Raw genomic sequence first — 27,754 nt, forward strand, 5'->3', positions numbered from 1 at the left:
CCTCGCGCCTTCCCGCGTTTTTCTGGATTCTTCCACTGCCGGAAGAGAAGCAGCCGGCGCCTGTCCTGGTGGCGGGGTGAAGAACACAGAACCCCAAGGGAGCCGAGGCAGTGATCTTTCCTCATCTCTGCTCAGCCAGACGTCTCTATTCCAGGCTCAGACAGTGAGACTCCTCTTTGACCCAAGAATACGCCCTCTCCCCGCACTCCCAGCCCTAAGAGAGGAACTGCCCTCCTCCAAGCCTCAACGGCTTTCTCCACAGAAGTTAGGAACCCCAAACCCCAGGCCCCAAGAGACTGATGGTCACTCCCGTCAGCGATTAGTAAGCTTCTCCGCCCGTTTACCCCAGGGTCGGTCAGAGATACTCTCTGCTGGAAAAGTGGAGAACGCGAGTTTTCCTTTACTCCCTCGGTGTTTCTGCTCCAGTTCCAAATGGCTACTAAATCGTTAAGCGTTTCCCATTCCAGTCTACGTGGAATCAGGTTTTAGCCTGAAAATGAAAGACCAGGTCATTGTTGTTGTACCGCGCGAGCTCGTCTCCTTTGCACCAGGCAATCTATGTTTCTGACGCGTGCACAGAGGGATCTGCTTTAAGCGGCTCTGGTGTGCGCCATGCTTGCTGCCTTGGATTGAACTCCAAACCCGCAGCCTTGATTTCTCTAATCCCCCAATGCCTTAGGTCAAGACTGTCATTTTTTTGTGCGCACCCAACCCCACGCCTGAGTTGCAGAGCAGGAAGGAAGGGGGTGGATGGGCAGAGCTGAGGCTGGAGAAGTGGTGGGCTAGAGGCCCTTTTCTCTCCTTCCGCAGCTGGACCATCATGCCTACGCTGCGGTCCTCTTCCTCCCCGAGCAGTGTGTCCTCCCCACTGCGGAGAGCGTCGGGAGGTGGACAGAGGGGCTTGTCCGCATCTTCTAGTTCGTCTATCAATGTGCCCTGTGGTGACAGAGACTCAGACCAGACTGCAGAGGGGTGAGTGGAGTCGACGAGAACTTGTTGCGTTGCCTGGCCTTCTCCTGCAGTGCAGTTAGCTTTCCGCTCTACCGGTGGCTCTGTGTAAACCTTAAGAGATGCACTCGTTCAGAACAGTGACTCTCTCCTGCTTTGCTAGCTAATTGGGTTTCCCCCCTACATGTTGTAGACATCAAAAGTAATATATCCATTTCTAAATCTATCACCCACTTGTCCAAACTTTTCTTGCATATATTTTTATGTTCAGCATGTACATACAGCCTCTCTTGGGAGTGGGGAGGAGGGGGAGTGAGAAGTAAAGAGTTCTTTATTTGTTCCCTGACAAATAGTATGGTTGGTGTACGATGTTCCTTCATTTGGGGATTTTATAAACAGGTTTGTCTATCCTTATCTATTATTACCAGCTTGTTTTGTGAAGGTTATAATAATGTATCTTTTTTATCTTTCCAGGAATAAAATAACCTCATACAGGATCTGATTTATCTCCTGGTTATTTTTTTAATTGGCTTCCTCTGACTCATTTCTATTAGTGCTACTGTTGGGGAGAAGATTATATCTATGTTATAAACTTAACTCTAATCAATATAATTATGAACTTTTTTCAAGGGATGAAATTTAACTCTAGGCACGTATTAACGTCCAAGTTATATATGAGTAATGTGCAGCTTCCCAGGCCATGCTGATTTTTCGCCACGGCAGTGATTCCTTTGCCTATTTAAGTGAATATCATTTGATTTTCTTATTCAGAGAGAATATTAGGAAAAGGTTGTCCTTCACCCACCTCAGTTTCTCATTTTTCATCTTCACTGTTTCCTTCAACTGAAAGCTTTCCTTTAAGGTTTAGTCTGTACTCCCTGTAACAGTAAACAATCTCTTCTTTTTAAAAAAAAATTTATTTAGAGAAAGTGCACGTGTGTGTAAGCAGAGGAGAGGGAGAGAGAAATTCTTAGCGGGCTCCACACCCAGCATGGAGCCCGATGCAGAGCTCAATTTCATGACTCTGAGCTCATGACTTGAGCCAAAATGAAGAGTCAGTCACTTAACCGACTGAGCTACCCAGATGCCCCCTAAAGGTTTTATTTTTAAGTAGTCTCTACACCCAGCACAGGGCTTGAACCCACAACGTTGAGATCAAGAGCTGCACACCCCACTGACTGAGCCAGCCAGACACCCCAGCACATCTCTTCTTAAGGAAATATGAATATATTTTTCTCCCAGAGAAAGGGCTACAGTTAGAGACAAAGGAATTCTAATTCATTTACTCTCATGTATAAGGACTGGGGTGTTGTATCTAAGGAGAACCACATTCCCTCATAGGGATAGTGATTCTTTGTCAGCTGATGAAGGCAGTGACTTTGAAGGCAGCCAGAGACACAGTGTGAAGAAGAGAGCAGCAAAACGACCACTCAGAACAACGCCAGTGAGTCAATCTGTTTTGTTTTGCTTTTGAACCTGGTCTGGGAAGCAGCAATAGAAAACCTAGAAAAAGCCTCAGATGATATGTTTAATGAAAGGACAAAATTTAAAGAGCATTAAGGGACAGAAGTAAGAAGAGGGCAAATTTTGGAGAGAAGAGAATAAGGGAAGAGGGTAGTTAGGGTATAGAGAATAGGGATGGGCCTAAGGGACTTTTTTTAAAAAGAGGAGAAAATAATAAGGTTAACAATGTTAAGAATCAGTTATCTCAAATCTCAGTAACTCAAACTCAATGCTAGGAAATTGGCAGCTTAAGCCTACTTGTGTGATAATGATGAGACCAAGTGTTAATATCACTTTTACTTTTTAAGGATGTTCCTTATCTCTTTATATTTACTAGGTGGCCAAACATCCAAAGAACGGGTCCCGAATGGTACGTGGTCATGGCCAGAAAGACTCAGAGCCACCAGCCAGTGATCTTTTTGATGCTGTGAAAGCTGCCAAAAGTGACATGCAGGTAAAACAGTGTCTCACCCTCTGTTTCTTGATACCATCTCACTGTAGGATAAAAAAGATAAAGACAAATGTTTACAAAGTTGATTTAATGTGGACATGTTAGGGAATATAACCTATATCAGGAAAGAGAGATAAGACCATGGAGTAAATCCTTGGAATGATGTAAGGGAGACCTTGGATGAGAGAGAATGCTCCTTTCCTAAAAGTTTCACAGAACAAGGTGGATTTTGCTTTTATTGATTGACGGAGGAGGCAGGCAGAAGCATTGAATAATCTAGAGACAAAATGTGGATATGGGTGGCAGCTTGTTCACCCTTGTGACTTCTCAGCTCCACTTTAACAGTTACACCTAATTCTTTTGTCCCTCTCCACATTCTTTTTTCATGATTTTATTGTAATTCTATTATCATCTAAAAGTGTAGAAGGCTCATATATAATTTAAAAATTATGAATGATCACCCAGATCTCTAGTCCCAGCTCAAAAAATGAAACATTAATAGTGCCACATAGATCTTCTCTCCACCTGACCCACACAGTCCCCTCACCACCCACAGATAACCACTAGAGTAAATTTTCTGTCAATCATTCCCTTGCTTTTCATTACACTTTTGTCCCCGTGAATGTGTTTTTTAAAATATAAGCAGTTCTTGATATATATATAGTCTTCTGTGACTTATTTTGATTGTTTGAGATGTAGTCATATTGATGTGTAATATAGGTTTTTATAGTTTCTAGAACAGTTTTAGATTTTCAAATATTTATATTTTTGTTACGGATTTCTAACTTTATCACATTGTAGTCAGAAAATGTAGTCTTTGAAAGTTACAGAGACTAGCTTTATGACAGCGTTTAGTCCATTTCCAAAAGAGTTTCACCTGTGCTCACAGAAGATGTGTATTCTCTAGTTGTTGTGAAGAGTTGTTTTGATCTTTCTACTAGGTTGTAGGGTTTTCTTGTTTTTTGGGCTGGTATATCAATTACAGAGAGATGTATTAAAACCCACAAAAATGTTCTCTTTAATTACTAGTTTTGTATTCATGCCTAGCTTTGACTTAAACATTTTGAGCATTTGTTGTTGTCTAGTAAGTTGAATCTTTTATTGTTATCTACTGTCACTTTTTATATTTTAAGACAAAAAAAATCATTCTGTTTTTTATTAACATAATCTATACTAGCATCTTTTTTACTATTTGTCCTGATACCTTTTTTTTATCCTTTTACATTCAATCTATGTATGGAGTCTGTCTTCCGCCTATAGCATATCACTAGATTATGCCAATCCTCCCTTTAACAAGAGAGTTTGATTCATTTATATTTGTTGGCACCATTGATACATTTGAATTTGTTTCTTCCATTTTATGTGCTTCCACTTTATCTTACCTTTTCTGTTTCTTCTTTACTTCCTTGCTTTTGGATTCTGTCTTCTATAAGGACCTATGCACACTTTAATTCTAATTGCCCCTTCCAATTTACATGCTGTCTTGTAGTGTTTAGTTGTATCTATTTCCTCTTTTCCAACAAATTAGATGTTACTGTTTCATAAAACATTTGCTTGTATTTATCTATGTTTCTATAATTTTATTTATCATTCCTTCTCAAATCTTCTGTATAAATTCATTCTCTTGCTGTTCAAAGTTTATCCTTTAAAATTTCCTTTAGGTAGAGTTTATTATTACTAACTCTTTTTTTTTTTTTTTTTTTTTGTATGAAATGACTTTTCCCCTCATTCTTGAAAGGTTATTTTCTGGTTGTAGAAATCTAAGAGAACATTTTTCTGTTTCAGCACATTAAAAAGATTATTCCACTGCCTTCTAACTTCCCTTATTGCTGGTGAAAGTCAGCTGTCAGTTTAAGTTAGCACTATCCACTACAATAATTTGTAATGATGGAAATGTTGTATATCACCATTTAGTATAGTATTCGTTAGCCACATGTGGCTGTTGAGTACTTGAAATGTGACTGGTGTGACTATGGAACTGGATTTTAATTTTCATTTAATTTAATTTTATTTTATTACTAAAAATTTTTGAAAATATTTATTCATTTTTGAGAGACAGAGAACAAGCAGAGGAGTATCAGAGAGAGAGGGAGACACAGAATACAAAGCAGGCTCCAGGCTCTCAGCTGACAGCACAGAGCTGAATGTAGGGCTTGAACCCACAAACCATGACATCATGACCTGAGCCGAAGTCGGATGTGTAATCGACTAAGCCACCCAGGAGTCCCACCATTTGATTTTAACAGCCACATATGGCTAGGGGCTTGTATATTTGTTCAGATATAATTTGTAAGTGGTTTGTTTTTAAGTGTTACATGCAGATCCATTGTAAGTGATCTCTTTTTGCCCTCTTTTTGAGATTTATTTTGCTTTTGTATTTTCATGTTTTATAGTATGTTTATAGGTGTCAATTTTCTTTTCATCTGTCATGTTTGAAATCTGTTGGCTTCCAGGCTCTGAAGATTGGTGTCTTTCAACAACTATGGAAAATTCTTTTCAAATACTGCCTTTTCATCATTCCATTATCTTCTTCTGAAATCAGTTGATATTAATCAGAACTTCTCACTCTATTCTCTGTCTCTTAATAGCTCTAGCACTATTTCTTTTTTTTTATTTTTTATTTTTATTTTTTTAAAATATTTTTATTTATTTCTAGGAGAGAGAGAGAGACAGCGTGAGCAGGGGAGGGTCAGAGAGAGAGGGAGATACAGACTCTGAAATAGGCTCCAGGCTCTGAGCTGGCAGTCAGCACAGAGCCCGATGCGGGGCTCGAACCCACGAACTGCGAGATCGTGACCTAAGCGAAAGTCGGATGCTTAACCAACTAAGCCACCCAAGCACCCCATCTCTAGCACTATTTCTATTAGTGTGTTCAGGCTGCATTTTGGATGATTTCTTTGATTTAATATTTCATTTCACTCATCTTTTGTTTTTCTGTGTCCGATCTGCTTTTAACCCATTCGTTGAAGGTTTTTTTTTTCCCAGCGCCCGCCCCTGAAGTTTTAAATTTTCTTTTTTTTCATATCTATAGATTTTTGGGGGACTCTTTTTCAAAATTGATTGTCCTTTGCTTCTGGTGTAAAGCTTCCCTTTTATTTCTTTATTTATAGCATAATTTATAATCTCTAATAACTTCAGTGTTTGAAATCTATGAATATAATTCTGCTGTTTTTTCTGCCAATTCTTACTTTCAGTGCCTTGTTTCTTTACTAAATTTCACTGTGAGCTGCTCATTTTCCGTGGAGCTCTATATGTTGGAATTCTTTGGGGCCTGAGTTAAAGGTGTGTTTTTAAGAGAGGGGCCTGCTTGACTGGAGACCCTCCAAAATCACTTTGAATTAAATTCTCTGATTGAGAGTATTCTGATCGTATAGATAATGTGGATCTAGACTGCAAACCTAGACCTGAGAGCTGGCTTACGGTTATGAATTTTCAAGGGAGAGTTCTTTTTTTGTTCCTTCACCCCACGCTAAAGTCCTAACAAGCTAATGTTCATGTTGTCCCTTTCTGATCTGTGGGTTTATTTTTCATTTCTCTTTTCATGCTAACATGACTTTTTGTAGCACCTCACTTTAAAAAAAATTTTTTTAATGTTTTATTTATTTCTGAGAGAGAAAGAGAGAGAGAGAGAGAGAGAGAGAGACAGTGTGAACAGGGGAGGGTCAGAGAGAGAGGGAGACACAGAATCCAAAGCAAGCTTCAGGCTCTGAGCTAGCTGTCAGCACAGAGCCGGATGCGGGGCTCCAACCCACGAAGCGTGAGATTATGACCTGAGCTAAAGTTGGATGCTCAACCAACTGAGTCATCCAGGCGCCCTGCAGCACCTCACTTTATTGCAAGAGCCTCCTTTTGAGCTCTTCTTGGAAAACCCAAAAGCTCAATCTCCTATGCTCCGCATTCCATGCAGCCATCTGGACAGAAAGTCATGGTTGCTGGGGTTTCATAGAACCCTCAGGGCAAGAATCAGCTTGCTTATCTCCCAGGATTGCTACTTCCACTTCATTTTTGGCCAAATGGAATTCTACCTTTCATTCCAGTTCAGCAGTACATTTTAAAAGATGTTTTTAGGGGCGCCCGGGTGGCTTAGTCGGTTGAGCGTCCGACTTTCGCTCAGGTCATGATCTCGCTGTTCGTGGGTTCGAGCCCCGCGTCGGGCTCCTGCCAGCTCAGAGCCTGGAGCCTGTTTCAGAGTCTGTGACTCCCTCTCTCTCTGACCCTCCCCTGCTTATGCTGTCTCTCTCTCTCTCTCCTAGAAATAAATAAAAAACATTAAAAAAAATTTAAAAAAAAGATGTTTTTAATATTTTAATAAGAAGTTTAACTGCTTCAGTTGATATAGTCGTACAGGATTTCCACTCTGTCATTTTGCCAGAAATAGAAGTCATCCACCTTTTTTTCCCTAGTCTTTGGTGGATGAGTGGCTGGAGAGCTACAAGCAAGACCAAGATGCAGGATTCTTGGAGCTCATTAACTTTTTCATCCGATCTTGTGGATGTAAAGGTGAGGAAACTCCTACCCCTTTCTAATCCCTAGCCCTTTGCTTCTTTGTTATGAAACTTTTGCTATATTTACATGAGTAGGACTAGGAATTGCCTAAATAAAGGGAGAAGGTAAAGCATATGAAAAGTTTCACTGATTTGACCACATGTAGTTTGGTAAGTAGGGAAGTGGTCCAATAAGGGAACTGTGTTGGTTTGGAGATAAGACCCTTTGAGGAAAAGTAGCTAATCACACTAATGTGATGCTGATGATATTAACAAATTTGAAAATAGACCATTAGATATGTTTTAGTCTTTCTTTTTCTAGATGAAATCCTCCTTCATGATTCCCTACTTCTCAGATACTTCCTTCCATATTTCTTCACTGAAGCTGTGGGCTTCCCAGATCCCCACAGGTCATGACCTAATTTATTGGGGCAAGATAATCTCAGGTGTGGTATAAGAATCCAGAATTGATGCAGTTTTATTGCTTTCTTTATTTTTTGTTTAGATTTTTAAAATATGTTTATTTTTATTTGAGAAGCAGAGAACAGAGGAGGGGCAGAGAGAGAGGGAGACACAGAATCCAAAGCAGGCTCCAGGCTCTGAGCTGTCAGCATAGAGCCCAACGCGGGGCTTGAACTCACAAACCGTGAGATCATGACCTGAGCTGAAGTCAGTCACTTAACCGACTGAGCCACCCAGTGCCCCTGGATTTTTTTAAAAGTAAGCTCCATACCCAACGTGGGGCTTGAACTCACTGTCTTGAGATTGAGAGTTGCATGTTCTACCTACTGAGCCAACCAGATGCCCCTGTTTTTTTTTTTTTTTAATGTTTATTTATTTATTTTGAGAGAGTGAGAGAGCGTGCTTGCAAGCAGGAGAAAGGGAGAGAGAAATCCCAAGCAGACTTTGTGCTGTCAGCATGGAGATGGATATATATTTTTTAAACCTTTCTTTTCCATTGCTTGCTTCCTTTGGGTTTTCTAGAGAGGTTGATTTACAGCAGATACACAATTTGATGGCAGCAGGTTTAGGATTGGGATTCAGGTCTTCTGATTCCCCATCTATGCTCTTTTCAATGTATCTCTTAGCTCATCTTCAGGTGTATGTGCAAATGGTTATAGAGTCCTGTTATTTTGCTTGTAACTACTTCATCTCCTTCATTCCTCAGGCAGTGTGACCTCCGAGATGTTCAAGAAGATGTCCAACTCAGAGATCATCCGGCACCTAACAGAACAGTTTAATGAGGTGGAGGAAGACAATCAGAATTCTCTTGCCACTCTTATTTCAAAACACAAGGCCCATTATTCCCTTCTTTCTGATTCTGGGAAATAGGATAGCGTTTGGAAGGAAGAGTTCAGTCTCTTGGGGGCAGAAGGGACCTATAGTTATCTGAATAAGCCTCTAAAGTGTAGAATAGCAGAAAATGAGGTATAACAGAAGAAGATTTTTACTGTACTATTGGGTTTTGACATCCAAAGTCCCTATAGTTTCATAGACTTGGTAATACTTTTCTCATTTAGTTCATAAACCCTTCTATAGGATTCAGGAGAGTATCCCCTGACAGCACCGGGTCCATCCTGGAAGAAGTTCCAGGGCAGTTTCTGTGAATTTGTGAAAACATTGGTCTATCAGTGCCAGTATAGCCTCCTCTATGACGGCTTCCCAATGGACAACCTCATCTCTCTGCTCACTGGCCTCTCGGACTCCCAAGTCCGTGCCTTCCGTCACACTAGCACCCTAGCTGGTAAGCACTAATATTTAGTCTATAAACATTCACTTGGGGATTTCCTGTGTTCTCTGGTCCCTGGATTCTTCTTAGCCCTTCAAGCCCAGGCTTCTTTTACCCTGAACTTCAACCAAATTTCTCACTAACGGTACTATAAAAAAGGGTGGATTGCAGTGACAATTTCCAGCCTTAACTTGTTTCTCATAGCTCAACAACTTGGGAACATGCTGAGGATTAAAAGAAGCCCAAAAGAGGCAGTGGGGGGTGGGAAATGTCTACTCCAGAACAGTCTTAGGATTTTAGGGTCACCCTGCTCTAGCTTTTCATTTTGAGTGCCATTCCTTTTTCTTTCTTTCTTTTCTTTCTTTTGGTGGCAGAGGTAGCAACAGCCATGGCGGGTTTCCCCTAACCCCAACTGCCCCCTCCCTGCTTCCTCCTCTTCTTCCCACTGCAACCATAAGATGCTTTTTTTTCTCCTTTCTTTTTTAAATCTATCCTCCCTCCTCTGACCAAAGTAAAAATTCCCTTTTCTTGTTTCTCCTGGTTCAAAGCCATGAAGCTAATGACCTCCCTGGTAAGAGTTGCCCTCCAACTGAGTTTGCACAAAGACAATAATCAGCGGCAGTATGAGGCTGAAAGAAATAAGGTGCCAGGACAGAGAGCACCTGAGCGACTGGAGAGCCTGTTGGAAAAACGCAAAGAGGTAAGAAGTGTTCCCAGCCTCTTCCCTCCGTCTCTCTCAGCTTCATCCACTGCTGCTGAAGCCCATTTTACCCCTGCCCATGAACTTCTCTCTGGTAAGGCACAGGCCCCTAGGCAACCTTTCAGGTCATGAACAGTGGAGTCTGATGGTAGTCTAATAGACCCATCTTGTCAGAGATCATTGCATAATTTCACTTTTGCTTAGTTTCCATTATAAAGAACTCTGAAATTCACTCTAAGTTAGAAATAATTCATTGAGCTCACATTCCAGAAAACAAGTTAAGTATGCCTGTCACGAGACACTGATTTCCCACCACTCTCTCTTAGTATCTCTTAATATCTGAGACTTCCCCCACATGAGATTGGCAGGACTCCCCATGCCTAACCACAACAGTTGACTGTTTTTCTACCCCTCACCAAGATTTCTTCCATGGTAAACCTTCTTCCTTTACTCTCTCTCACGATTTTCAATGTTACTATGATCTTAAACCTATGTGTATTAGGTTTGTCTTGGATCTTATGTATAATACCATGAGTCTTTTTTTTTTCTGCTTGTCTAGGCTCTTGCTTTATTGGTCATTATTTCTCTTTTTGTTTTTAATCCCTCTCTCCCCACTGTTCTCTTCACTTAAAACTGTCTGTAGGCCTTTGAATCTTCCCTTTACTCTTCCTCTCTATGAACTACTCCATTTCTATCCTTCCTTTTTAGTATATTCTTACTTTCTTAATATCCAGCTGAATCAGTTTTTTGCTACCTAGCTTCTATCTCCGTTATTCTTTGAAATTATTCTTTCAAAACCAGTGACTTCTTAATCCCTATAGTCAAGGGTCTTAATCTCTTTTTTCCAAACTTCTATAGAAATTGGTATAGTTGACAACCTTTCCACCTTCTGTCTCTCCCTCTTTTTCTTTTTCTTTTCAATATGAAATTTCCCAAACATTCTGAGAGATAGAGACACTGGTAGAGTGGACATCATATACAAATTATCTAGATTAGCAACTAATATTTCTTCATATTTGTTTCCTCTATTATTTTGTTATTAAAACTTTTTTAATGTTTATTTACTTTTGAGAGAGATACAGAGCATGAGTGGGGAAAGGGCACAGAGAGAGGGAGACACAGACTTTGAAGCAGGCTTCAGGCTCTGAGCTGTCAGCATGGAGCCTGACACAGAGCTTGAACCCATGAACCGCGAGTTCATGACCTGAGCTGAAGTCGGACGCTTAACAGGCTGAGCTACCCAGGTGCCTCAATTTTTTTATTTTACAGTAAATTATAGATTTACTGGTATTTCCACCTAAAGACTTAAATATGTTCTCTAACAATTATTTTAAATCTCATCATCCAAAAAATTATTTCCACATTAACCCAATAACATTTTCACATTCAAAAATACTCATTAATACTTTCTAATTCCAATTCATATTTAAATTTTTCTATATATCCCCAAAACACCTTTTATATCTGATTAATTCCAACCAGGATCTAATTAAGGATTATGATGCATTGCATTTGTTGTATTTCTTAAGTCTCTTTTAACCTCTGCCTCCCCACTTCCCCCCTAGCATATTGATTATTGAAGAGGGAGGGTCAGTTGTTTTAAAGAATGTTCCCTTATAATTCTGCTTCCTTGATATCTGTTATTCATCTAATCCAGGGTTTCTCAACAACGGCACTGTTGACCTGGGGGCTGTCTTGGCATTGCAGTGTTTGACAGCATCCCTGTACTCTATCCACTAGATGGCAGACTCGAGTACCTCCTCCCAGTCGTGACCACCAAAAATGTTTTCAGAAGTTGCTAAATGTCCCTTGAGGGGCCCTAGTTGAGGACCACTGGTCTAATCTCTTCCTTTTCTTCTTTTGCTAGTTTTGCTATTTCTATCAACTTCATTTATTAAAAAATTCATTTTCTCAATTGTTATTAGTAAAAATCTACCTCACTACCAGCTAGTGCCTCTGAATAGCCAAAGGTAGCCAAAATAACCAGACCCAGAGGGGCTATTATTTTTTCCAAACACAAAGAATCCTCTGAGTAAGTGGTTGACTATACAGCTTCTTTCAGAATTAGAAAGTTTAAAAGGAACCTAGGATATCAAGGGTTCAGAGTATGTCCTGTGATTTGAAAAAGAAAGTGGAAGTCATACTTTTCTATAGTTTTGTCGCCTTATACTGTTGGGGCACAAGAAAGATTGACCTTTTCCTCTTGTCCTCCAGCTCCAAGAACATCAAGAGGAGATTGAGGGGATGATGAATGCCCTCTTCAGGGGGGTCTTTGTGCATCGGTACAGGTGAGTGAATGCACTCCTCTTGTTGAAACAGCTGGTCCCTGGTTATGAAATCTGTAAACATAGCAAGGCATCCCTCCATTATAACCCTGGTTATTTGGTTAGTCCTAGTGCAAATGCAGCTGGAGCGAAAACTTTGAGAACAGAAGTTTTAAATTAGTAAGGTTTAGTTCACCCCCAACTCCAGAGGCTCTTGTAAGCTCTTTTGGGAGAGAAAATAAGAGAATAAGGCACTGTTAGGTATTACTCTGCTCCAGCTTGCCTAAGACTTTCCCTTCCCCGTCTTCCTGGAGCTGGAGACCTGAGAAGACCAGAGCAAAGAGCCAAACGGCGCTTTTCTGAGGGTTTGTAACTTGACAAGCCTTTTCCTAGCCCAGCCTGCTGTTTCACTGGGCTAAAGGCAGGGGAGTTTTACACTGTTTAAAAGAACTGGTGGAATTAGGTTAAAAATATCATCCATATATTTTTCTCACTCTTACCTAGATTTCAACCTCTGCCTTCCAGAACTCTTAAGCTGATTTAATATTTTCTTCAAGTGGAAATTTGGCCAACAGTTAAACTGACTTCCAGAATCAGTTTTAAAAGAAGATAAGCTCAATTATTTTATGCAATATTACAGAAAGAAAATATTTTTTAAAATATTTATTTACTTTGAGAGAAAGAGTGAGAGAAAGAGAGGGAGAGAGAAAGAAAGAATCCCAAGCAAGCTCTGTGCCATCAGCACAGAGCCTGACGTGGGGCTCAAACTCAGGAACCATGAGATCATGACCTAAGCCAAAATCAGGAGTCAGATACTCAACCAACCAAGCAAGCCACCCAGGCACCCCTGAAAATGTTTATTTTTTATATATTTACATTGGGAGGAGGAAATTAAAGGCACAGAACATGGTGTTCAGTCAAGAAAGCACATTCTTCTATGGCAGGGAGATATCTGGGAGGATGGAAAGTGAATTTAGAGAGACGGTGATAGAAGTCAGTCTATCTCTGTGTGCCTAGGGATGTCCTTCCTGAGATCCGTGCTATCTGCATTGAAGAGATTGGGTCTTGGATGCAAAGCTACAGCACATCTTTCCTTACTGACAGCTATTTGAAATATATCGGCTGGACCTTGCATGATAAGGTGAGCGTTGAGTCAGCTTCTTTTCCTCCGTTACCTTTCTCCATTACCATCTTCCCTGCCCCAAGACACCACAACTTTTCCTGGTCCTGCTGCTTAGGATCATCACTAGTGATCAGCCCATCAAAGTAGTGAACCTCAAAACTCCCAAGTATTGGAGAGGGTAGGATGAGGTAGAAGAGAGAAAGATGTATCCAGAAGATGAAGCACCTTAAAACCAGAGTAGAGAAAGACTTTCCCTAGGAAAAAGCAAGAAAGCTATTAATGGACTGGTGATACAGGTACTAGGGTGATAGCCAAAAGACCCTTTTCTTTTTTTAACTTTTATTTGTTTTTGAGAGAGAGAGAGACAGTGTGAGCAGGAGAAGGGCAAAGAGAGAGGGAGAGAGAGAGAATCCCAAGCAGGCTCTACAATGCCAGTGAACAGCCCAGTGCAGGTCTCGATCCCATGAACCGTGAGATCACAACCTTAGCTGACCTCAAGAGTTGGACACTCAACCAGCTGAGCCACCCAGGTGCCCCAAAGATCTTTTTCATTATGATTGCTAAATTCTGCTGTGATCCTTTTGATTTTTATATAAGAAGACAGCTGTCTCTTGTCTCTGAGTCATCCCAAAATCCTAAGCATAGAGGACACCAAAGCTAAGGAAGAGTAATCTGAGAGAGGGGTATGGAGGCCCAGTGGGGGTTGAATAAAGGAATAGTTAGTCATATTTCCATCTTCCTCAATAGCATCGAGAAGTCCGTCTGAAGTGCCTCAAGGCTCTAAAAGGGCTGTACGGCAGCCGGGATTTGACTGCCCGCCTGGAGCTCTTTACTAGCCGCTTCAAGGTAAAATTAGGACAGCACTCCTGTGCTCGGCTCTTTCTTGTGGTTCCTGTTTCCCCACCGCATCTTTCCATTCCTGTTGCTCTTATGTGTCTATAGCTATCTTAGCATCTGCCTCTATGCCTTCTCTTTAGGAATCTTTCAAATTCTAAGAGAGATTAATGTTTTGGGATGGATACAATGAAGTACTAAGCAATGTTCTCTTTCTTTATAGGACCGGATGGTTTCCATGGTGATGGACCGAGAGTATGATGTGGCGGTGGAAGCCGTCAAGTTACTAACACTCATCCTTAAGTGAGTCCTGGGGAATAGGGAGGCACACATCTTAGACTTCTACCTTTCCAGCATCAGGCAGGCCCTTTCAGAGTCCTGTCCCTCCATCTGTCATAGGCTGACTCTTCCTTCTGTAACAGGTTGAAAGAGGTCATTCCTAAATTGCAGGATCTCAAGGGGGGACATTTCCTATCTTCTCTAACTTTCCATACTCTTCTGTCTTCCACTCTCCATTCATAAGTTCTTTATCGGCTAATCCTCATTGGTTTTTGTTGTTGTTGTTCCTCTTTTGGATTGTTCCAAATCCTCATTTGCCTCTTTTTGTTTCCAGCCCTAGTTGTCCTAGGGGACATCATTGAGATCCACCTGCCTTTTCTCCTTTTCTCTTGGCAGGAACATGGAGGGGGTGCTGACAGATGCAGACTGTGAGGGCATCTACCCTGTTGTATATGCCTCTAACCGAGCCCTGGCCTCGGCTGCAGGGGAGTTTCTCTACTGGAAGTGAGTAGGGTCCTCTCACTTGTTCCTTTAATGCCTTCCTCTGTTTTCTCTCCTGTATCTGCTGCTGCTCTTCCCAACAACACCCCACATCCCTATTAAGTCTCTTGGTTTTGCTTTCCCCCTCTTAATTCCTTGAGACTTTCCTTGGCTTTGTATCTCTTTCCCTCACACGTCTCCTTGGACTCTTTTTTCTTTCGTGGCAGTTATTCTGCTCCTCATTTGCTCCTGGGCTTGCCCTTTCCCTGTGTTTGTTCTACCAGGCTCTTCTACCCTGAGTGTGAGACTAAAATGGTGGGTGGTAGAGAGCGACGCAGAAGTCCACGTGCCCAGAGGACTTTCTTCCACCTTCTGCTGTCCTTCTTCGTGGAAAGTGAGGTGATGTATGGGAAGGAGCTATTTGGCTGTTGTGCATAAAGACCTGTGGGTAGAAAAGGATGGGAAATGGGGATGCAGGAAGGAGAGACATGGTTTGTCAGTAGCCACTTCCTAGAATTTTCTAATGTGGCTTCAGTAACTTAACATGTACCTTCTTCCACAGCTCCATGACCATGCTGCTTATTTAGTAGACAGCCTGTGGGACTGTGCAGGGTCTCAGCTGAAGGACTGGGAGAGTCTGACAAGCCTGCTACTGGAGAAGGACCAGAGTGCGTGCCATTTGGTAGCTGGAGGAGGGGACATTTCACCCATGAGGCATAGGTGTCCTGGGCGGTGGGGGAGTTGGGGTGACTTGGAGATGGAGGGTGGCTAATTTGTGATTCTGTGTTTTTCATCCTCCTGCCAACTCAGACTTGGACGATACGCAGGAGAGCACGCTGATTGAGATCCTGGTGTCCAGTGCTCGGCAAGCTTCTGAGGGTCACCCACCTGTGGGGCGAATCACTGGGAGGAAGGTATGGCGTGAAGGGCATGTGGGTTGGTTAGCAATAAAAGTCCAGACAGGTATGGTTTAGCCTTATCCTCAAGTCTCAGATTAGGGTGCCCCTTCTCTGTCTCTCAAAGAATTCCATTTCTAGAAAAAGAAATCTGAAGGACGTGCTGAATTATTCTCTTTTCCTTCCTGGGCAGGTGAGATTGTGGGGAGGAGGGATACATATGCACTCCCTCTGGACCCAGTGTTTTTCCATATCTTTCCTTGCACCCCCCCCCAAATGACTAATTCCAGGGCTTAACCCCGAAAGAACGTAAGATCCAAGCTGATGACAAGGTGAAGCTGACAGAGCACCTCATCCCCCTGCTACCCCAGCTTCTGGCCAAGGTAGAGCTGCCCACCATTCAGTACCTGGGAATAAAAGGTGGAGGGAAATGACCCCCAGTGAGGACTGGGAGTAAGACTTAGCATATATTAGATGGTAAGTAGGTCTCCCTCTCAATCCCTACAGTTCTCAGCTGATGCAGAGAAGGTTGCTCCCCTGCTCCAGCTTCTCACCTACTTTGACCTCAACATCTACTGTACCAGGCGCTTGGAGAAGGCGAGTAGAGAGGAAGATAAAGTCTTACACCTTGCTACTTCCTTGCTAGGACTAGAGGCTCTACTGCCAATATCTGGTTCTTCTCAAGAAACTGGGTTCCAAAAAAATGAATAAGCCTTCCTTTCCATAGGCATCTTCTCCTTGAAAGTTAATGCTTCCAATTGTCTTTCTCATCTCACCGAGCCCCACTCCCTTCCAGAACACTTGCCCCCTCTTTTCCTCTCCCACAACACTGTCTTCTCCCACCTCTTTTTCTGTCAGCACCTGGAGCTGTTCTTGCAGCAGCTCCAGGAGGTGGTGGTGAAGCACGCAGAGCCTGCGGTGCTTGAGGCTGGTGCTCATGCCCTCTATCTGCTCTGTAATCCTGAGTTCACGTTCTTCGGCCGGGTAGACTTTGCCCGCAGCCAGCTGGTGGATCTGCTAAGTGACCGCTTCCAGCAGGAACTTGAAGAGCTGCTGCAGGTAGGAACTGGGAAGCCCCAAACTTGGGTCTGAGGGGGCCGCTAGATGGGGAATGTAGATCTGTGTGTTCTTGGGAAAATCCTGTCATAGACCTTCTCTCTCCCTCAGTCATCCTTCTTAGATGAGGATGAGGTGTACAGTCTGGCAGCCACTCTGAAGCGCCTGTCTGCCTTCTACAAGTGAGCAGCCCACCTCCCGTGCCCTCTTCCTGTTTCTCCTGGTGTCTGTGGTGGTGAATCCTCCCATTCTGTTCCTGCGTCATGTTTTTGTCTCTTCCCCAAAGTGCGCATGACCTGACTCGCTGGGAGCTCTATGAGCCATGCTACCGACTCCTCCGGAAGGCTGTGGACACAGGAGAGGTTCCTCACCAGGCAAGTAAATGAATCAGGGATGTGGAGGCAGAGGGGAGTTTTTAAGGGCCCTGTGTTCTAGGTGGCTCACTATCCCAGGCAGTTCTGGTCCCAGGGCTGCAGAGGAGACACGAGAAGAAGAGCATGTGCATGTCTTTTCTTTGACTCCACTTTAGAAGGTGAACTGTACTTTCCAGTGCCTGAAAACAGCCATCCTCTCTGGTTTCCTGGGAGTCAAGGATAATGTTGAGGGATTCTAGGAAACATCAGATAAATGAGGAAGAGGTGGCATTCCTGTCCAAGACAGAATCCTCTGAAGATTGTCCAGAATCAGTCCTTTTCCCCCCAGAGAAGGAATTAGATCTCTGCTAATCTCATTTTCTGTCTTCACTGCTTTGTGTGTGTGTGTTGCCTGTCTGTCTTTCCCTTTCTCCCTTCCTCCCCCCTTCCCTCTCTGCCCCTCACTCCTGACTCATCCATTTTTGTAACATTTGGTTGTTACAGGTGATGCTGCCAGCCTTGACTCTTGTCTATTTTTCCATTCTTTGGACACTAACCCACCTTTCTGGATCAGGTGCTTCCCAGGTGAATATGGGTTTGAGTAGAGAGAGTGGGAATGCAGGAGCCTGGTCTCCATTCCTCCTCAAGCCACTATCTCCACAGAAGCAGCTGTTGAGTTTGAAGGACAGGATGATGGCATTCTGCGAACTCTGCCAGAGCTGCCTCTCAGATGTCGCTTCTGAGATCCAGGAGCAGGTTAGCATTTTGCCAGGTGGGACCAAGGAAGCATGTCACTTCCCGTGGTGTGAGAAAGCCTTGTTCTGAGGAGAAGTTAGCTATGCAGTTTCTGTCTTGTGAGTGTCTTGTCCTTTTTAAGCATTCTTTTTTTTCCCCAACAGGCTTTTGTCTTATTAAGTGATCTGCTTCTCATCTTCAGCCCTCAGATGATTGTAGGGGGTCGTGATTTTCTTAGACCCCTTATCTTTTTTCCTGAAGCCACGCTGCAATCTGAACTAGCCAGCTTCCTCATGGACCATGTTTTCATCCAGCCTGGAGAACTGGGCAGTGGTACGAGGATACCGTACCCAGGGCTCAGGAAGGGTCTGGGGCTTGGGCCTGCCTCAGGCATGTAAGGGCAGGAGGCCTAAATCTGGTTCTGATCTTTCTATTCTGCTTTTGATGTGAGCCAGGTCATTCCCAGGAGGATCCTTTACAGATAGAGCAGCTGCACCAGCGGCGCCGCCTCCTGGCTGGGTTCTGCAAGCTGCTGCTTTACGGGGTGCTGGAGATGGATGCAGCCTCAGATGTTTTCAAACACTACAACAAGGTACAGTGAAGTGTCAGTCTGAGAACAGCTGGGACTTCAGACGTTGGAGCACTGCAGGAAGGAGGGTGGGCGAGATGACAGAACCAGGCTTGAAGGAAAAGTGGGAGGGAAAAGGCAACAGAAGTTTAGAATAAAGGAACAAAGAAGAGTTGGTAGTAAATAATTATGGGAAGAAAAAACTGTTAGGAGGAAATTCATTGGGGGAGAAAGTAATCTTACTCATCCGTCCAGAGTCTTCTCTTTTTGTGAACCCAGCCTCTGTAAACTGGGGTAATAGAAGAAGCAAAAAAAAAAAAAAAAAAAAAAAGAATGGAAGAGGTGTACCTCAGTTTTCTCAACTCACCATTGTATTGATTTCTGTTTACTGTGAGCACTTCTTCCCTGAGAAATGGGCTCTGAGCAGAATTTCTTCCCACATTTATTTGCCTAAACTGATGTCTTTGGGCTTTGACCTATTTATCTAGTCCAAGTTGTTTTATACTTAGATTCATGTTTCCTGACTTAAAGCACTTTAGGAAGGAGACATGATGAGGGATGTAAAGGAAGAAACAACAGAACCAGTCTTGCCCTATGGTCAAATGATATCTTCTCCATTTCCTGTCCCTCAGTTCTACAGTGACTATGGTGACATTATCAAGGAAACGTTAACTAGAGCAAGGCAGATTGACCGAAGTCATTGTTCCCGAATCCTGTTGCTGAGCCTCAAGCAGGTACTCCCTTCTGCCTGGAGTACCTCCGACCTGTGATATGCCCTCCCTGTAGCCCACAAACTCTCTGCTCACCCTCAGCCATTTAGAATGTGAGATTCTTAAGGAACTTTCTAGTTTATTTTGGCTCTTAACTTTACTTGACAGTCTTCTTCATAACCAGTAGGTCTGTAGAAAGTATTAACCGTTGGGCAGTTTCTACCCCAACTCCATAGAAATTCAACTATCAGGACACAGAAGCACCAACAATAAAGTGATAGGAAATTCCTAATTTTTTTCTGTTCTGTTCTCTGTCAGTCTCTTCAGTTACTAGAGACATTTTTATTGTTACAGAGCAGGGGTGAAGGCTCTCCCTGCAGGGGGTCAGGAATAGGAGCAGTGTCCTGGGAAGAAAGAAAGTAAAAGTAGCAGATGGCATCCCAAGTCCTTTAGAATTTCTGCGCAGAGAAAGGAATACTGTACTTCTCTATTTTCACTTTGTTCCTCCCTTTCCCAAATGTACCATGTCTCCTGGACACAGTTGTACACAGAACTGCTGCAGGAACAGGGGCCCCAGGGCCTGAATGAGCTTCCAGCCTTCAGTGAGATGAGGGACCTGGCCCGAAGGTTTGCCTTGAGCTTTGGGCCCCAGCAGCTACAGAACCGTGACCTTGTGGTCATGCTACACAAGTAAGAAAGTACTGGTTAGAAGTCAAGGTACTTGATCTAAGAGAGATTATCCACAGGCTGTGTGCAGGGAGAGTGGGAGTGTGGTCTTGGAGGGAGGGATAAGCATGTGGAGAAGTAGCAATCAGGTTGGCTGGTGGGTATTCTCTGGGAGATAAACTGGGAACAGGGGAAGTATGAACCTGGACAGGATGCTTCCCCAGGAGGAAAATGAGGAGGGACCATCTTTCTAAAATAATTCTTTTCAACCAAGGGAAGGCATCAAATTCTCCTTGTCTGAGTCTCCTCCAGCTGGCTCCTCCGGTCAGCCCCCAAACCTAGCATTCCTGGAGCTCCTTGCCGAGTTTTCCCCCCGACTCTTCCATCAGGACAAGCAGCTGCTGTAAGTTAGTGGGTAATGGATGAAGATGAGAATTAGGGAAGCAGGGAGTGGTGAGGGCCCAGCAGGCAAATCAGCCTTTTCATCTCACCCCTTCCTTAGACTGTCCTACCTGGAAAAGTGTCTGCAGCATGTCTCCCAGGCACCTGAGTGTTCTTGGGGTCCAGTCACCACCTACTGCCACTCCCTCAGCCCTGTAGAGAACACAGCGGAGGCCAACCCTCAGGGCTATCCCCGCTCTAAGAAGAGGCGCACTGAAGGTAAAGTGCTGTCTGTGTGGATATCAGGGTAGTATTACTTCCTCCATAGCCAGTACCTAGATGTAGGGTCTTTTGCCTCCTTCACACTTTTATCTTTAGTCAAATAAAAAATATTTCACTGAGCATCCACTATAATTAAGGGGTACTCATTTTCTTCAAGGTTTATCTAGCCAGCTAACAATAGCAAACCTCTGAAAAATCAAGTAGCAACTGATGGTAAAACCAAAGATGAAAATAAGAAATCTGTATGTTTAGTAGCAACTGATGGTAAAAACAAAGGTGAAAATAAGAAATCTGTATGGTTAGGGGGGCCATCCTTGCATCTAGTATTCTATTATTTTCCAAATTTTAAAGATTTTTACACAACTTTTATGATTTTTTTACCCTCATATCATTACCTGTCTTCAAATACTTTTTCTTTAATTTTCTTTTTTTTTAATGCTTATTATTTTTGTGAGAGTGCACACACACACAAACACACGCTCAAGAGCAGGAGGGGCAGAGAGAGAGGCCCATTGTCAGTCGAGAGCTCAATGCAGGGCTTGAACTCACAAACCTTGAGGTCATGACCTGAGCCGAAGTCCGTTGCTTAGCCGACTGGGCCACCTAGTCACCCCTCTTTAATTTTCTTTTTAAATATAGTTTCATCTTCAGTGATAATATCCTAGAAATCACAAGTTTGATGTGTTAACACATATGTGTTTTCTAGTGAACAACTGAAAATCTTAGTTCTTCCCACCCCACCCCCCAGGCAGTATCACTCATCTCCTTCCTGTCTCTGGGTCTGCCTATGTCTGATTCATATAAGTGAAGTCATACCATATGTGGCCTTATGTGACTGCCTTCTTTCACTTAACGTAATGTTTTTAAGGTTCATCCATGTTTTAGCATATATCAGTACCTCATACCTTTTGATGGCCAAATAATATTCTATTGTATGGCTATACCACAGTTTATTCATCCCTGCACTAGTTGATTGCCATCTGAGTCTTTTTTTAAATTGTAGTTGACATACATTAGTTTCGGAGGTGCAACGTAGTGATTCTATAAGTCTGTATATAACTTTATAGGTTATGCTGTGCTCCCCCTAAGTACAGCTATCATCTGTCACCATACTACTGACTGTGTTCCCTGTGCTTTGCCTTTCATCCATGACTTACTCATTTCATAACTGGAAAGCCTATGCCTCACTTCCCTTCATCCATTTTGCCCATCCTCCTACCCTTCTGCCAGCCACCAGTTCTCTGCATTTGTGGGTCTGTTTCCATTTTTTTAGTTCACTTGTTTTGTTTTTTAGATTTCACATATAAGTGAAATTGTATTTGTCTGTCTGATATTTTTTAGCATGATACTGTCTAGGCCCATCCATTGTCCACGAATGGCAAGGTCTCTTTAATGAGGGCTGAGTGATATTTCAATATAAAGTATGACTACTTTATATTCTTTATCCATTCCTTTATTCATTATCCATTGTGTGTCCTTTGAAACACAAAAGTTCCTAATTTTGATGAAATTCAGATTATTTGGGTTTTTTGTTGTTTGTGCTTTGGTGTCATAGCTTGAGAAATCATTGCTTAATCCAAGATCATGAAGATTTTTTAGAAGATGGTTTTCTTCTAAAAGTTTTCTAGTCTTAGTTCTTTCTGTCATCCATTTGAGTTAATTTTTGTACACAGTGTGAGGTAGAATATAACTTTTTAAAATGTCTTTAGGTATACTACTTAAAAGTTTTTTTTTAATGTTTATTTCTGAGAGAGAGATAGAGACAGAATGAGCAGGGGAGGATCAGAGAGAGGGGGAGACACAGAATCCGAAGACAGTCTCCAGGCTCTGAGCTAGCTGTCAGCACAGAGCCCAACGAGGGGCTCGAACCCACGAACTGTGAGATTATGACCTGAGCTGAAGTCGGATGCTTAACCGACTGAGCCACCCAGGCGCCCTTAAAGTATTTTTTATATACCTCTAGGAAACTGTGTTTTAATCAGTTAACTAATAAATATCTGTTAAAGACCTATTATGTGCAGGACACTGTGCTTGGTGTTTTAGAGGCTGTGAAGGATCCTCAAGCAGCTTACTGTTTAATAGGAGACAGAGAAAATACATTTATAGAAAGTCTAAATTATGAACCATCACCAATAAATGATAACTTCTTGAGGATTTTAAGAATTGACAGAGTGAGAGGCATCTGGGTGGTCCAACTCTTGGTTTCAGGTCAGGTCATGGTCTCACAGTTCATGAGATCAAGCCCTGCATTGGGCTCCGCCCTGGCAGAGTGGAGCCTACTTGGGATTTCCTCTCTCTCTCTCTCTCTCTCTCTCTCCCCCCCCAACTCCCCTCCTCAGCTCACTCTTGCTCCCTCTCTCTCTCAAAATAAGTAAACATTAAAAAATTAAAAAGAATCAACAGATTAAATGCTTTAGAATTCCCGGAAGGAAGGTATCACTTTGAGTTTAGCTGATCTAAAGCCTATGAAGGCTTCATCAGGAAGATGGAGTTTAAGCTGGAGCTTGAAAACTGAACAAGATTGATGTAAGCTAAACAGAGGAAGAATGAGTATCATAAGCTACCAGAGTAGCACAAACAAAACATCGGAAGATATGTATTAGCTGAGTATGCAGATGTTTAGGTTGGTTTGCCTAAAACAGAGGGTTTGTAAAGGTAGGAGAAAATTGAAAAGACTGGTCCCATTGTCCATTCAGCAGATATTTACTGAGCACTGTGTTCTGGGAATATAGCAGTGAACAAAAAACAAATCTGTCTTCTTTAGAGTGTGTGTGTGTGCTATGGTGGAAAAGCAGGGAAGAGGGCAGGGAAGCCCTGGTGAGGTGAGAGTTGCAGTCTCCTCTCTTACTGCTGGGGGAAGGCTGGCAGAGCTAGTGAGTGATGGGCCAGAACCAGGAAGGGGTGCACAGTGTAGGAGGAAGAGCATACCAGAAGGGGTGCCAATGCACAGGGCCATGATGGGGTGTGCCTGTCATATTCTGGGAACAGCCAAGAAGGCCAGATGGCCGAATGGAGAGTATGTAGGCTGTAAGACCAAAGGAGCCCAGGGCATGAGAGGCAGAGTAAAGAGTCTGGCTTTTACTCAACAGTGAAATTGGAAAACATTAAAATCCCTGGCATTTGAGCCAGGGAGTGACAGGATCTGCCTTGTTTTTAAAGGATCCCTCTGGCTGCTGTGTTGAGAATTGACTGTAGAGGGGCAAGGGTAGAAGCAAAGGAACCAGAAAGGAGGCTGTTGAGTGGTAGATTGGGGGGAGGGGCAGAGGTGGTGAGAAGTGGACAGATCCTGAATATATTTCTAAGGTATCATTGATAGGATTTTCTGACAAACTGGATGTGGGCTGTAAGATGGGATTGGAGTCTGGAGTTCAGGGGAGAGCCAAAAGCCTGAGATACATTTGGAAGTTGGTATTTGAAAATGTGAACTTCCGAGGCTAAGGAAGCCAGTGAAGATGGAGGGCAAGAGAGGCCGAAGAGCTGAGCCCTTGAGCATCACACCTGAACAGGCTGAGGAGATGAGGAGGGGCCCATCTGGTCCTCCCTGAGAGCACAAAGTCACGTGTGTGGCTCTCCCTCGCTTTCTCTAGGTCTCTGCTTAGACCAGTAGCAGCTCACTTTCCAGTTCTGGTTTCAACACACAAACATGGCTAAGGGGCTTGTGAACATTTACAGCTGACAGGTATTAATATCTGTTTGAAAGTACTGTCACCTGGGTTTTCTGAGATAACCTTGGGTCCTTTCTTGTCCTCTACTTTCTCAGGTCTCTGCAGAAGAGACTTCAACATTGTGAGCCCCAGGACTTCACTTCCCCCTTCATGTCAGAAGCACACTGACACTGCAGCCACCTTCTGTTTTTCTGGCCTTTAGAAATCCAGTCTCCCATTTGTCTCTTCTGGCCAGCCCTCCTGCTTCCACACTAGCAGCTTCAGGTCTCTTAAAATTGCCATTTTATGTTTTTTTTTTTCCCTCATACAAATGCTGAGGGCTACCTTGAGTGACTCCATTGGCTTAGTGTCTGACTCTTGATCTCGGCTCAGGTCTTGATCTCATGGGTGTGAGTTCAGGACCCACACTGGGCTCCATGCTTAGTGTACCTACAATGAATGAAGTGATTGAATGAATGAAGTGATTGAATAAGTGAATAAATAAATAAATAAATCTTGAATGAACAGGACCTCACACATCTTCATTGATTGAGACTGGCAATCTTAAGAAATCTTCTCTCTTACATTTGTATTCATTTACTGTTTATCTGTTATATACATATAATAAAATAGAAAAACACAGCTCAGATAATAAAATAGAAAAACATGTCTTTTTTATGACAAATTTTTTTCCTATTTTATTACCTGAGCTTTGTTGTTTTCCTTGAACAAGTCCTAGATACCATTGTGTAAGCCTTACTTTTTAGTATGTAGGGTTATGCTTAGTTTTTAGTCATAACTTGATGAGGCCATATAGGTTTTCTGTTCTCTTCTTAACTTTCCTGAACCAAACCCTGGGCAGGTCTTGAAATGGTCTGTGGCAGTACCTGGTCTGCAGTGCATATGTGCCTTCTGTTTCCTTATAGGCCCTTCCAGGCGGCAGAGAGAGGAAGTCTCTTTATCCCAGGAGGAAAGCCTCCAGCTGAACAGCATTCCACCCACACCCACCCTCACCTCTACAGCCGTCAAGAAGAGGCAGCCCCTGGGGGTGTTGGAAGAGATGGAAGAAGGCAGCCCAGAACCAGAGCTTATCCAAAGGTGAGGGCTGAGGAGAGCATCTGGGTGTCTGATCTTGGTGTTTGCCATATCCCTCTGCCGTCTCTGTTCTCTTGTTCTGCCCTGTGGCACTCCGTCTTCATTCTTGGGTTCTTCTCCAGGCCTTTACCATTTTCTTAGCTTTAGATTTTCTTTCTCCCTACAAGCTTTTCTCCCTCATAACATTGCCAACCTTATGCTTTTTACAATTTATTTTATCCCCATCACTGACCCTGCTTTATTCCCAACAGCCAGCCCCTTTCAGGCAACCAGAGGTCAAGATTGTTGAGTCCACAGCATTTCCGGACACTACTCAACCATTCCGGTCCTGGTCTGGGCAACCGGCTGACCCGGTGAGCTACTCCTTGCCTTCCATCCTCACTTCACATTAGGCACCTGCTGTGAGGGATGCTCCCAGTGGTTCTGTGCCCATACATTTTGGGCCTGCTTACATCATAGACCACTTCCTTCCAGGGGTATGTGTGCTCTTAGCTCATAAAAGTGATAGAAGTCAGCTGCTCTGTTTGAAGCAGCAGTGGGAGACTGGAGCCCACTCCACATCTGCCCGTGTCACTTTACCGGATGCCCCCCAGATACTCTCAAGGGTCCTTAAATAGGAGTGCAAAAGCCTCTACTCTTTGCCACTGTCCTCAGACTCAGCCTTATGGAAGAGGATGAAGAAGAGATCCAGAGTGAGTTAAGTGAAGAATGGCAAGATACAGACAAGGTGAGTGGACCCAACACTCCTTTTCCTGCTACAACCAGAGAGCTTTCTAAAAGTCCTCTAAGAATCACAGAGTAAAGGAGGCAGACCTATAAGCTGCTTTGTACTTTGCTTGGACTTTTATTAAGGAGGGGAGGGAAAACAAATTTAAAATACAAAAAAGGGGTTGGCTAACACTCCCCCTCTCAATCCCGAAATAAGTATTTTGCCTCTGAATCTAAGGGTTGAAAGGAGTGCCAGAGCTGGAGAAGGGAGGCGGCTCGCTGCCCCCAGTTCTTCCCTTACTCCCTTTCCTACTTGCCTGCCAGGCCAGTAGGAGCACATGGAAGCTGTGAGGTGATGTGGGTTCCCCCATGCCACCATGCTGTCAAGTTAGCTCCTCTTAACCCCTCAAACTCTTCATCTCTCAAATGGAGATTTTCCTCCAACTACAAAGTGAAGGCACCGTATAAACTGAAAAGGGCTATGTGTCTGCTGCTGATATTCTCCTTCCTTCTCTGCTCTTTGCAGAGGGAGAAAGGGAAGAATGGTGCAAGGGAATGGAGGTTTTCTGCTCAGAAGAAAAACCCCGACAATGACTTCTTCAACAGAGACTAGACAACAAGGCCTCTATTTAACAGAGTCTTTCCTAAAGTCTGCTCAGAAAAAATGTCATTCTCTGATTCCAAACTGAACAAATTTAAGGGAATCAATTGACAGGCCAGGAGAGGAGGCACCTCTCTAATGACTCTGGGGACCTTCTAGGTGTGAACCTTCTGCCCACCGTCCCTTTGCTAGTCTCCCCTCCGTGGCTGCTGCAGGGACCCACCTGGGAAAGGGACCTTGGTTCTTGTTTGCCATGTGACAGGGATAAGAAGGGCCGGTCTGACTGTCACCTGCTTTCTCTAGCACTCTTCCCTCAGTGAGCATGGGCTGGACCTCTTAGATTCTACAGAGCTGAACCTTGAGGTGAGCGTCCCCAAATGTACTGTGGGTGGCAGGTTAAGAGGACTTTGTGTCCTTGGGAGGTCCTGGCAGGTAACCTGTGTGCTATGCAGTAAGTGGAAAGAGAGGCAGTAGGCCCTGGCCTGCCGTCTCTGCTGCTTCTGGAAACTGAGGAGTAGCTGTGGGGGGAGGGTAGGAGGAGAAGTAAACTGTCATGTGGAGGACCTTGCAGTCATCTCTTTTCCCTTTGGGCTGTTCTGTCTCTGTTTTCCTTTCACCTTTCCCATTACAGCATCTCTGACGTGACTCCGTGCCTCTCCCCGTCTCCACTCCCCACCTCAACTTGGAAAAGGCAAACAGGAAGAACAGAACAGAAAGAACCATTACTTCCAGACCCCAGGCCCCACCCTGGTCTCTGAGGGGAAGGAGAGGTGGGCTGTGCCTTTCTAACCTGACTCTTCTCTGATGATGATGGGGTGGAGGAGCCTTAAGCCCCCTGTCCTTCCTACTGCTCCCTGGTTCAGTCCCTCTGTGTTGAGAAGAGTGCCTTTTTCCTGCCACGTTTGGAGAGGGTGGGGGCTTCACCTCAGTATTGGAGAGGGGCACTGCCTCCCTGTGTTGAGTGGAAAGAGCCCAATAGTTTCCTGTATTTTTGGAACGTCTTTCCCAGTCTCTTTAGTATCCTCTTGATTAGCTCAATAAACATGTTTGAATCAGCTGGTTCCCAGAGTGTGGCTTGAGATTGTTAAACTGATGGAAGTCGGGTTCTGTGCTAGTGTCTCAAGTGGCCCTGCCTCGCCTGATGGCCCAGTGTACAGACAGATGCCAGCCCTGCACATGCCCCCAGGTGCCTTTGTACACTGGCTCTCAAGGATGTAGTGCTTAGTAATGGGGAGACGTGGTGGGGCAGAGGAGCTAGGAAGAC

At 43.6% G+C, this 27,754-nt stretch overlaps 1 protein-coding gene across 3 annotated transcripts; it reads left to right on the forward strand.

The window, feature by feature from the left end:
* The first annotated feature begins 3 nt into the window (after positions 1-3).
* On the forward strand, positions 4-27,551 carry STAG3 (stromal antigen 3). 3 transcript variants are annotated; one of them, XM_039221918.1, is made up of 34 exons: positions 4-163; positions 811-972; positions 2,290-2,392; positions 2,789-2,905; positions 7,306-7,402; positions 8,555-8,631; positions 8,926-9,130; positions 9,664-9,815; positions 12,030-12,103; positions 13,097-13,220; positions 13,950-14,048; positions 14,260-14,339; positions 14,712-14,819; positions 15,080-15,194; positions 15,358-15,463; positions 15,606-15,709; positions 15,982-16,074; positions 16,199-16,288; positions 16,550-16,750; positions 16,859-16,929; positions 17,034-17,121; positions 17,605-17,685; positions 17,749-17,856; positions 18,000-18,168; positions 18,291-18,427; positions 19,036-19,137; positions 19,655-19,803; positions 20,054-20,182; positions 20,282-20,439; positions 25,013-25,184; positions 25,433-25,534; positions 25,836-25,908; positions 26,794-26,853; positions 27,122-27,551. In XM_039221918.1, the coding sequence occupies exons 2-34, from the start codon at positions 821-823 to the stop codon at positions 27,128-27,130; spliced, it is 3,705 nt and encodes a 1,234-aa protein (XP_039077849.1). In that variant the 5' UTR covers positions 4-163; positions 811-820; the 3' UTR covers positions 27,131-27,551. The 3 variants fall into 3 exon arrangements, with proteins under 3 accessions (XP_039077849.1, XP_039077850.1, XP_039077851.1); XM_039221919.1 differs by having other exon boundaries at positions 17,764-17,856; XM_039221920.1 differs by having other exon boundaries at positions 17,770-17,856.
* The last annotated feature ends 203 nt before the right edge of the window (positions 27,552-27,754 follow it).

Source organism: Hyaena hyaena, unplaced genomic scaffold (genome assembly GCF_003009895.1).
Source record: "Hyaena hyaena isolate Hyena2069 unplaced genomic scaffold, ASM300989v1 scaffold_1030, whole genome shotgun sequence".
In the NCBI taxonomy this organism is placed as follows: Eukaryota; Metazoa; Chordata; class Mammalia; order Carnivora; family Hyaenidae; genus Hyaena; species Hyaena hyaena.